This window comes from Dermacentor variabilis, chromosome 2 (assembly GCF_050947875.1).
Source record: "Dermacentor variabilis isolate Ectoservices chromosome 2, ASM5094787v1, whole genome shotgun sequence".
NCBI lineage: Eukaryota > Metazoa > Arthropoda > Arachnida > Ixodida > Ixodidae > Dermacentor > Dermacentor variabilis.
The window spans coordinates 73,505,122-73,517,372 of record NC_134569.1 but is presented as its reverse complement, the minus strand read 5'-3'; the positions used below and the strand labels follow the sequence as shown (position 1 = coordinate 73,517,372).

The window sequence follows — 12,251 nt, the reverse complement described above, 5'->3', positions numbered from 1 at the left end:
AAATTAGTGGACAGCTATATGAAAAGTAAGGATAGTAGTTTTATAGGTCATATAAACTTTTAGACATTCGCTTACGAACTAAATCAACAGGCATGATGTCGCACGTCCACAAGCAAACATGAACACATCTCACTCAATGACCGCAGAAACACTTTAAACGCTGGAGTGAGGAGGTGCGGTAGCAGGAACCAAGGAATTGCCCTTACTGTGCCCTCTCTTTGAAGTGAACTAAGTGACGAGAACACAGCGCGGTGCGCCTAGATGCGTAGACTCTTGTCTCCGTTGCAGATCGCTTTCAAGATAGGAGCAGCACGGGCGTGCCTTACGTAGCAGCCGCCGGTGTAGAACACCTCTCCTGCTTACGTCGGTCTTGCATGCAAGTTTTGGGAACTCCGAACGCCCATGATGTTCCCCGATTTCCGTCTGTCTCCGCACACCTGATCGCTTTCCTTTTAAATGCAGCATTGTGATAAACTCGACATGTCTTTGCAGTCGGCACTTCCACGCTTATAAAGCAAATGCAGAAAGAGCAAACGCAGAAAACGGGAAGATGACGGTGCACTAGCCTAAGCCTAACGAAGTGTTGTCTAAGCACACGTACAACACATGGAGAAATCTACGGCAGCTAGGCTCGAACCGTGTACAAGACTGCCATTTTGAAATGCCAATGGCAATTTTCAGGGTGTCGACCAACCGGCAAAACCAGGAGAACCAGGAATTCTCAGGGATATTGAATAGTCTGAAAAAACTCGGGGAAAACTCAGGGTATTTGTGCTTCTATCAGGAAAAATTAGCTGTAATCTTATTGAAAAGCATTGGAAGTAGCGGTAATGCCCTGGCTCGAGTAACTGACAGGAATTGTAATGAGTAGTCTTTGATGCCCTGTCGTCGGCTGGGGGAGTTGCCAGTGTACAGTGGACGATCAACTTTCTGGATGCCCAATAATTTGGACGGCTTCGCGGCACCATCACATACCCAATAGTGTCAATGTATCGTAACGTCTGCAATTTCGGACGCAAGAATACCCTTCACCATCCGATTTTCTGGACTTTTTGCCGTGATCACAGGTCCGAAACTCCATTAATCAAAGCCACCACTGTACCGATTTGATTACCTTGTTGCATCAAACTGGCGCCCTCGCACACAGATCCGCTGGCAGCCGTAGCCACCACTATGGCAACACTAGGCCCAGCTGCTTCTACGTTCGCTATTAAGTTTCTTCCCGTTGGGTGTCATGTTTTTCATTGAAAGAATTTGCTGCTGTCAGCAACGGCACCGATTGCGCCTTTGTGGTCCTCGCGATTGGCTTCGAAGCTCGGAAAGCATGGTGCGTTGCATAATTCCGGTTCCCGAAAGTCAGCTTTGCCTCTATACAGAAATGTTACTTGGTGAAGCATATGCTAAAGTATTGCAGTGAAGCATAACAAGCGTAACAACATAACAAGGATGGTGGGCAGATAGTTCTAGAGAAACTGGCCACCCTGTATACGCAATGACTCCTGACTTCGAGCGTACCGGAATCTTGGAAGAACTCTAACATAATCCTAATCCATAAGAAAGGGGACGCCAAAGACTTGAAAAATTATAGACCGATCAGCTTACTGTCAGTTGCCTACAAACTATTTACTAAGGTAATTGCAAATAGAATCGGGAACACATTAGACTTCTGTCAAGCAAAGGACCAGGCAGGATTCCGTAAAGGCTACTCAACAATAGACCATATTCACACTATCAATCAGGTGATAGAGAAATGTGCGGAATAACCAACCCTTATATATAGCTTTCATTGATTACGAGAAAGCGTTTGATTCTGTCGAAACCTCGGCAGCCATGGAGGCATTACGGAATCGGGGTGTAGATGAGCCGTATGTAAAAATACTGAAAGCTATCTATAGCGGCTCCACAGCCACCGTAGTCTTCCATAAAGAAAGCAACAAAATCCCAATAAAGAAAGGCGTCAGGCAGGGAGATACAATCTCTCCAATGCTATTCAGTGTGTTTACAGGAGGTACTCCTGGATTGGGAAGAATTGGGGATAAAAGTTAATGGAGAATACCTTAGTAACTTGCGATTCACTGATGATATTGCCTTGCTTAGTAACACAGAGGACCAACTGCAATACATGCTCACTGACCTGGAGAAGCAAAGCCGAAGGGTCGGTCTAAAAATTAATCTGCAGAAAACTAAAGTAATGTTTAGCAGTCTCGGAAGAGAACAGCAGTTTACGATAGGTAGTGAGGCACTGGAAGTGGTAAGGGAATACATCTACTTAGGACAGGTAGTGACTGCAGATCCGGATCATGAGACTGAAAAAATCGGAAGAATAAGAATGGGCTGGGGTGTGTTTGGCAGGCATTCTCAGATCATGAACAGCAGGTTGCCATTATCCCTCAAGAGAAAAGTTTATAACCAGCTGTGTGTTACTAGTACTCACGTACGTGGCAGAAACCTGGAGGCTTACGAAAAGGGTTCTACTTAAATTGAGGACGACGCAACGAGCTACGGAAAGAATGATAGGTTTAACATTAAGGGATAAGAAAAGAGCAGATTGGGCGAGGGAACAAACGCGAGTTAATGATATCTTAGTTGAAATCAAGAAAAAGAAATGGGCATGGGCAGGACATGTAATGAGGAGGGAAGATAACAGATGGTCATTAAGGGTTATGGACTGGATTCCGAGGGAAGGGAAGCGTAGCAGGGGGTGGCAGAAAGTTACGTGGGTGGATGAGATTAAGAAGTTTCCAGGGACGACATGGCCACAATTAGTGGCCGGGTTTGTTGAAGTATGGGAGAGGCCTTTGCCTTGCAGTGGGCGTAACCAGGCTGATGATGATGATGATGATAACAAGCGTGGGAAGGGGCTTTTGCCACGAGACACAGTGTGCATTCCTTAATTACACGCACGTGCACCCGGTATCTGCTGTCACAGTACAAGCACCAATATGCCTAATATGCGTACTGACAGGCCTTCAGAGCTTTTTCGAGTGTGCCGATAGCGGTTCAAGCACTTAAGGGCAGTGAAAGACGTACATTCATTTTTTCCAACTGACAGACTTTTCGGGCATTTTTGCGACTCCTAGGCAGTTTGAAAAATCTGACGTTGACTGTACAACTGACCAAAAAGATGCTTCAAATGGTCCCTGGGGCAAACGAGGAAGGAGGACGAGAATAGAAAGGACCTATCCATTGAATGAATGGGAAAGGAAGCCTGCTGCTGCGGTTTTGAAGGAGCTTGAGCTCAAAAAACAGTATTGGCTGATGCCGAGATGCAGGTGTCCCTCATCCAAACCAAAATACTCTTTAAAGCAGTGAAACACAACAGCGAGGCGTCGATTGTCCGAGGGCCAAGAGTATGTCAAGACAATTGAGGTTTACTTACGAGCTATTGAGAGAGAATCTGAACTGTGACAAAGTTCGGGCCTCATGCCACTGAGCTTACTCTTAGTTGATAGAAATAGCTCATATTTGAAAATATTTGCTTCTGTATGTATCTCCTTTTTATTCATATTTGAGAATGTCAGACTCGATTTGCAATTTTATTAGAAGACATTTTATTTGCTGTGCATTTTACTAACCACTCCCTTCTATTCTCTTTTTGAATAAAAGAAACACTGCTCCTTAGTACTCAAACTGGATTAAGTCGTTCTCTTTTTTCAATTTTTTTCGCAAGCTTGCTATTATAGAGAGTTACAGCACCTGGCGACATTGTTTCAGCCTGTCTTGACATAAAACATAGTTCAGAACCACTCAAGGAATTTTGCAGAGCCACTTGGTTAAAACCTGGAAAACTCAGCGAATTTGGAAATGTCAACTTGGTAGACACCCTGATATGGTAACGCAGATTTAGGGTTGTACTCGATTCTAACTTGCACACAATTTTTGGACCTGTTTTATCGGAAAAAAAGTGCAGTCAGATTCGAGTAAATTCTGTAATTATGGGTATGGTGTGTGGATTGTCACATGACTGCATATTTGCGAAGACAGTTGGCTGTTGCTTGAGGAAAGGTGCCGCATGTTGAGAGGCTTGATGGGGCTGTCGACATCATTGTTTGCTCAACTGGTGGAACAGCAGAGTCCTAGTATAGCATGCAAACTTGTAATACAGTCGATCCCCGATATGTCGAATTCGAAGGGTATAGTGCAATAGTTCGATATATCAATAATTCTAACTACAAGATATACCTGTCTCAAGCTTATCTGAGCTCATCGCACGTCTTGGACAGTTTCCAGAGATTATGTAAAGCAGGAACTCGTGCATTTGCTTCTCCAAGGCCACATACAATGTGAAAAAATTGTCTTAGCTTTTCCTCACGAACATTGCAAGTTGCTCGCACTGCAGAATGGTCTGATATACTGATTGCGACATAACCGTAAAAACTTGCATTGCCTGGATGCGAGACAGTGGTGCGCCTCTCATACATTGAACTGCTTGTTCCTCATTATTATTCACGATAAGGTAGAAATTAACCCACCGCAGAACTTGCCACACTTGTACGGCGAAATGTGCATGAATGTGCCTGGCCACATGTCTCTTATAATAGTATGAAAAATACTGTTTACATGGCCGATTGTCATGCATAGGTCAATGAGCCAGGCAAACTGTTGTCGAGTTCCAGTTCTGGGACAGACTTCCTGTTCTAACTAGTCGTCCTTGCTTCTTGACCGCCCTAAAAAGTATGTGCATCTCTCCTTGTGTGCCATTCAGCACTTCGATGCCTCACAGCTGGTCAAACCTTGTTCTCGGCCCTTCACTTCCAGCACCTGCGCGGTGACTGCACACACGCTGATGGCGGGGCAAATGCGACAACACCCGTGTCCCGTGCACTGGGGGCACATTAAAGATCCCCTGGTAGTTCAAATTAATCCAGAGTCCCCCACTAAGGCATGCCTCATTATCAAATCGTAGGTTTGGCATGTAAAACCCCAGAATTTTTTTTTTTACTACACACGCGCTCTTAGTTTCAAAACTGGCTTTCAGCTTGCAGAACTTTCAAGTTCATTCCCATTCGCATGCAACTCAGGTGATGCGAATGAAACATGTTCAGTGCAACCTACAAATTGCACAGCGGCGAGTCTTGCACGCTGCTGTTGCAGTGGGGCTCTTTTCTCGAAGTGCAGATGTGGCTTGTGGTGGTTTTGTTAAATCTGAACTCTGATGTAAAGATCTGTCAAAGTGGAGGCTGGGGTTACATTTGGTTTTGCCACTCATGGAATCCTAAAATGCTGCTTGTGGAAAGCCCTTGTCAACAAATAAACCCACTGGTGCAGCATTTTCAGTTTTGGCATCCTGTGATTGGTGCCTCTTGGAGATAAATTCCAATGTAATCCATGCTTTCTTGTGGAACGCATACTGGACAGGAAGGCCTTTTTTCTTGAAGCAGTGGTGGTCACCTCTTGCCTATAACAAACAGCTGCAGTTCGCACGAGCCATTCATATGTGAAGTGAGCAAAACTGAACACCGTGCTCATTTTTCTTCTGTGGCGTGTGCTGCCCTTCAGATTCAGTCTTGTTTGGCAGCATCTGCCAAAAGAGTGCCATTTCAAATTTGTCTACATTAATTGTTTATGACGACAGGAGAAGTGATTGCATCTGTTAGAAGCGTACTTGCAGGGGTACAGTGCAGTGGCCCTGCAAGTGTATCGAATGTGTCAGTGAACAGGAGTTCAATGTATGCATAGTAGATTTCTATACTTTTGCATGGAATTTTCAAGGGGAAGTTGAAATGTTGGATAGAGACTATAATTCGATATAGCCTGGTTTGATATTTTCGGGATTGACTGTACTCATGACACATGGGAACTCCCAAGTTCTTTGAATTAAGGGACATCTACCGGAAAGGTGTTCTCGGGAAGTGCCAAAAAGACAAAGGAGTATGTCCTTTCTGGCAAGGACAAGTGGAAAAGGGGACATCCAAACTACTTTGTTGGATTCTTAGGTTTAGCCTCGTGTGCAGCCCATCAAAGAAAAAAAAAAGTTGTCAAAACACTTGATAATCTTGGTGCTAATCTTATTGCTTCCAGAAATGTTTCTTGTAGTTAACAGACAGCCAGTTTATCTTGCAGTGAACTTTTATTGCAAACGTGCTTTGATATGCACGCAACTGGCCCTGTCGCAGATGTCGCCATTCTCGCATCGCCATACTTCGCTCGGGCAGCTTTGTCTGCATAATGGAGACTGCGCCATACTGTATCTTCTGCAAAACTCCTTTTTGTAAGGTGCCCTTCAGTGCGAAGTAAAGGGGCTTACTTAAAAGGACTTCAGTTCGCCTGTGTATGAGGGGTATAAGCATCAATGTCTCGTCACTTTAGCCAGTTGCTAGGCCTAATCCATAAGAATGTACACGACCATCACCATTTTAGGTTTATGAAATAAACTTCCATTCAACTTTAGTGCATAGAAATTGCACAGCCAAAAGCTCATTTCTGCATAAGGCTTTCATGAAGAATCGTTCCTTGTTCATCCCTTCCAGGGCCTGAAGAACAGAAGTCCATGGCAAGTGATGTGCGGCCCAACTGGACATTGTTTGCCAAGGTGAACCAGCACATGGAGCCTGTTCTGTTCAAGGAAAAGTTCCTCGATTGGCCCGATGATGCCAAACTGATCCGTGTCAAAAACAAAGCACAGGAAGATAGCAAGGTGTGTTCCTTTCAGCCATGTTTCACTGCATGCATCTCATTTGCTCTGCTCTTTTTTTTTTATATGGAGTTGTTGGATTCTTGATGGGGCTTTACCATGTGTCAAATATTTCTATCATTTTTAGATTAAAGGTGCGCTTAATCAGAATGACACACAGCCTCAGATGTAACTTGTTCATGAATGCAATGTAAAAGGACCATGAAAATTTAAAACATTGATTTTGATGAGAACTGTTTCAATCGAATATAACCTTGTTGTTCAAATAGAGCATGGGGTGTGCTGTTCCGGGCAGCAATATGCAGGTGCGAACTGGGGCTAATGGATATTCAGCGTGTTTATGAATATAATGCAAAGTGCATTCTCATCCTTGCAATTGCACAAAACATGTGTCATATTTGCATTAATATTATAATGTTCAGAGTATTTCCTTCATGAGGTTTCTATGAAGTGCTTGCTTGATTACGACTCTTGTAAAGCTTGAAGTTAAGGAGCCTATTATCAGTGCCTTCCTCAGATATGACAAGATTGAGTAGCTCCTGCATTCATTTGTCTTGTTAAAAATGCTGGTTAGTGACCCACGTCAAGAAGTAGACAATGTTTTGTACATACAGTTCCCCTCTTCGCAACAAAAATTTATGCACCCAATGTTTCTACAGCCATAAGTGTTTGCTTTCATCGAGTTCTTCTCAATGTGTTTTTGTGGTTATGGAAACCACATTTGTCACGTTGCATGATTTATGATAACATAATTAATTCAGTGAGGCATCAGCTGTTTCTTGAGACAAGCTTCTTCAATGAAGTAGCTCTGCTAAGGACATGCAAACAGTAATTTTTGAGACCGAATACAAATCTAATAGTGCTAGAACTGAATCTAATAGTTTTTGAGTAAGAAAACAGTAGTTTTGACTATTACGAAATAGTTTCCATTATAACATAAGTAGGGATGTGTGAATACTCAAATATATAACTGAATCTAATCTAATAGTGAACATTGAAATATTCTCTCTTCGATTTTTCAATATGTTTGATATGGAGACTCATGCAAGGCCACACGTCACATGTGCCATGGAGCCCCTTGCGCTCGATGCCATTCAAGCGAGCATTTCACTGTTTTTGGTGTAAATAGAGCGCTGAGCGTGCCACGGACAGGCCACCCTGGCAGACGCGGTAGTGGACTTTGTCACTGAGAATGCTCCCCGACGTCGGCCCTCTACATTTAAGAATTTTTGACAGGTGGCAAATCATGCGCTGAACCTGACAATGAAACTGCGCATACGGCACCTGCTCTTTACTGTTGGTGCTGCTGTGCATGGAACAGTGATAGGGTCATGTGATGTGCAGTCACTTTGTCGATTGCGTAGATTGTCCTTACAATAAGCTACCTGCTGTAAATTTAGACAAACCATCTGTATTTTGGAGAAAAACTGGACAGTAAAATATTGTACACAATAAATTAAATGCTGCCGCAAAACGCAAGTTCACTATTCAACTCGGAACTTTATTGGTGTTCAGTACAAAATGAACACCACTTATTCATCAATTTCAGAGGAAAAAAGGCACTTGATTCTTTCAATAGAAATTCTATTGATAAAAAAAAACAGATCTTTCCAGATCTTCATATACAACTGAGCTGTAATCACTGCTGGCATACTAATTTGATGTTACCTTTAATAAAAGTAGACTGTACTGTACATCGTGATTTCTTGTACTTAGGCTACTGATGGCTTGCTACATTTTTGTTAGGCAGTGCTAGGAGACTCCTGAACATTTGCAGCACAGTGTTTCCAAAAATTTGCAAGCATTGAATTTCGCTAAATGTTTCTATATCCAATTTAATATTCTTTGTTCTTGACTTGATATTCAATTTGAAATCTACTAGTATTCGGTATTCACGTACCTCTACTTCTAAGTTATGAAGTGTTGTTTATGAGGAGTTTAAATTGAGCACTGGGAACAAATAAGCAATTTGTTTGCATACCCAGGACTCGTCAGAGAGTGTAGGATGATAGCATTCTATAAGGCAATGTCTGGCTCCCTCAGGAATGTATATCTTGCTCCAGTATGTGACTTGTTTCGTTTTGTCTACTACGGCTACTGGGATGAAATTTAACTTTTGCTCCAGTGCTGTTTATCATACACACTTGAGGAAGTAAACTATTCAAAAGCTATTTGGAAAATATTCGTTTTTACAATTGCTGACTGTTACACTCGAAGACCGAATCGAATAGAGGAATGTTCAATTCGTTATTTGAAATCTATGAATATTCGCACAGCCCTGGCTTCTACTTGGCTGCTCAGTGTTTGCCAGCATTGATCCACACTTTTAAGTGTTCATGTGTCACTAATTCTACTGTAGTTACTAAGTATTTGCTTACTTCTCAAGTGAGATAAGAATGGGCAGTTTTCCTAATGCAAATATTTGCACTGTATATACATTGCAGGCTGAATCTCTTGATTCGGAGCTGAAGCCCTGTGATGCCAAGGAACTGCTGGAAAGACTTCCCAACGAACCAGACCTTGAACTTTCAGGCTCCCATTTGGGACGAGGGCTTGAGTACTACGACTCTCTTGAACGCAGACAGTACTACATAAACACACTGGCAATAAAGGTAACCTTTGAAACTTTTGTGTGGCAGAGCCTTGATGAAAGCAGGCTGCTGTTAAACTTAAAACTCCTTGTTCTTAAGATTGATTCCTGAAGTGAGAATGTTAACGAAAATACATCCATGTAGCATCAGTGGAACCTCATTAATTCAAACTACAAGAGGACCGGAGAATTATTTGCAGGAAACGCAGTTCGAACTAAAGGGAGCCCCTTGAATATTGTGCTCGATAACGGGAATGGTACATATGGTAGCTGAATGCTAACATGGAATTGGCAGGGGCTGCCCTGACATTTCAGCAAAGTTCGAAATATCTAGTTTGCTGGAAAACAAGTCTATTTTATTCCACAATTGGCCAAAATAACTTGTAAGTGCTTTGCTTCACACATGCACATACCATATTTACTAGTGTAAGAATCGCAAATTTTTTTCCGAAATTATTACTGGGTGGGGGTAAAAAACTCTTATTTTTGGCCCGTCTTAGGAAGATGTTTAAGTAACTGTAGCTCACAATGTTTGATTGCTATTCAAATGACTCTTCTTTAAAAAAGAAAATTGGGCTGAACATAGCCTATGTGGTGCAATCAGACATAAAAACCAAAACCGTTTTCGCTATGTTCATTTCCTGTTTGCATAATATGGATGCATTGTGGCGAAGCTGACTTAACATTGTGTGGTGAAGCTGATTTTACGAAGCTGACCACTATTGTGCAACAATTTTTCTTGATACAAAAATCAGGTGCATGTTAGGTTGTTCGTTTAGGAGCTTAGTGTAATTTTTATGTTACTTTACTACTTTGGACACACAGAAAGTGGCCGCGCATTTGATTCAGGGGCTTGTTTGTATTGGGCAAATACTGCCGAATAAATGAGCAGTATTTTTGTTTTTTCTGCGTCCTGTTTAATTTGAGCCGCAGGATAATTCAATCCAATTTGGCCTGTCCTGTTGAGGTCAAATTAACGGAAGTTGACTGTACATATGGCTCTGCCGAGATCAGCCAGTCAGTTTAAATTATCCATCAATTTGAATTACCAGGATTCCACTGTACTGTGAAGTACAAGATGTTTTTGGTCAGTCTTTGTGGTCTTTGTTAACTAGTGATGACAAAGTGCAATATATATATGGCTTGTCAGGCTAGTAAAATGGTGCTCACTTTATATTGATAAAAATGTATCAATTTCATACTTTTTCAGGTTTGGCATATAACGGAATATGAGCACAGGACACTTCCGGAGTCGAGCTATGGCCAGTTTTACAGTGGCGACACCTATGTTGTCCGGTGGCAGTATGCTGTATCACAAACTGGTAAACTATCGAAGCTTTTTTTTTTTTGTTTTACATTCCTTTGTGCACAGGAGTGTGAGTCCTTGAAGCTTGAGACTTCAGGTTTGCACTCAAAATTCTCGTATTCTCATTGCTCAATCAATACATAAAATAATGAATCTGTGATGTGCATTCTTTTGCAAGGAGCGTATGAAGGTAACTAAATTAGATGAAAGACTGCACTACGGTTGCTTTGATATAGGTTGTGTTCCAATGCTCTAAGTAGACTGCTAAATAGGCAGCTAAGCAGACAGCGGCCAGCACAAAAGACAGCTTCGTGACGACAGCATCGAAGTAAAAAAAAAAAAAAAAAAATGTAGGTTACTTTGCTGTCCAAACAAGATGGCGGCCTAGCAGCATGCTTGGAAATTCGGTGTAAATGTCTGTGCTAAAGAAAACGTAATCTCTAAGGTACATTTTTCATTGGTGCACACTCAAAATAGAAAAGCTTTAAGAATAGCAATATATGATCTTATTTGGTTTTCTTGATGTGTTCCATTACTTTGCCTGAAAGCTGACTTGGCTCTCAATGTAGACTGCCTGCAATGCTGGTCAGAATAGGAATGTCCATAGTGAAGTTGTATTTCATCAGTAAAGATTGCTCTGTTTCCTAGTATGTATGCTTGCTCATACTATTATTGCTTCAAGACGGTGCCACAACCTACATCTACATCCCAAGTGCCCGTTTTGATTTGAATTCAACCTTGCTGCTTGGTTTTCATCATGCTCTAAAGAAATTAATAGTAAAATCTGCTTTGAATATGCATGCAATGGGCTACAGCCATTTTGTGTCGCACGCATTGCTGATACCCTATAGTACTGAAACTCAAGTCAGTTATTTGAAAACAACTTAGAAGTGGCATTGTTGAGCCAGCTGGCGTTCCAACTATTGTCACTATTTTCTCTCAACAGGACGACATTTGTCAGGGCAGAGGTCACGACACGTGGCAGCAGGGCGGGAGCGATGTGTTTACTTCTTCTGGCACGGCCGGGATTCCACAGTTACCGAGCAAGGGGCTTGCGCTTTGCTCACTGTTGAGCTGGATGAAGAACGAGGACCTCATGTGAGTGGCTGATATTCTTGTGTTGTCGGATACCTTTAAGCCCCTCCACATTTAAGACTGTACTTTCTTTTTCAGTAATAGTCATTGTTCTTGTCGATGTTGCTTAAAGTGTTGTGTGCCCAGAATTTTTCTCAGTAATACCTTGATGGGCCTTAGTGGATAGGGATGCAATATACCTGCTGCGAAGCATGAAGTCGAGGATTAGATTCTTAGCCTTGGCGGGTGTACAGTCGAATCTCGATAAACGGAGATCACCAACGACAGCCACACTAGCACCATCGGTACCATAGACTAAGCAGCCGACTACGGTGCCTAGTAAGCCGACCAAAGCCAGAGCCAATGTAGCTCTTGCATTTCATGCATGCCTTCCTCCATGGCGCATCTTGTTGCTGCTGCTTGTGTGTATGATTAGTGTTGGCTAGGCCGTCTGTGTGCAGTGCACCATGTAAAGTTAGAATCCTCATGTTCTTGATGCCATGGTGCTATCAAAACCCAAGAAAAGGTATTTGCAGAAGTTCTTGCGATTTCCATGCTTTTTGACATCAAGAAAAGAACATTTTGCATATTTTACAATGTGTGGATGCGATGTCAGCGTGTCTCACGGGGGTGAAGGAGACTTGAAA

General features: G+C 42.3%; 1 protein-coding gene across 9 annotated transcripts in view; it reads left to right on the top strand.

Moving 5' to 3' along the window:
• Svil (Supervillin) overlaps nucleotides 1-12,251 on the top strand; it is a 360,495-nt gene that overhangs the window by 314,679 nt on the left and 33,565 nt on the right. For all 9 annotated transcript variants that reach the window (XM_075680927.1, XM_075680923.1, XM_075680924.1 and 6 more), the window contains 4 exons: nucleotides 6,471-6,637; nucleotides 9,079-9,246; nucleotides 10,435-10,546; nucleotides 11,477-11,628. In XM_075680927.1, coding sequence (XP_075537042.1) covers nucleotides 6,471-6,637; nucleotides 9,079-9,246; nucleotides 10,435-10,546; nucleotides 11,477-11,628 — 599 coding nt within the window. The remainder of the gene's footprint in view (nucleotides 1-6,470; nucleotides 6,638-9,078; nucleotides 9,247-10,434; nucleotides 10,547-11,476; nucleotides 11,629-12,251) is intronic.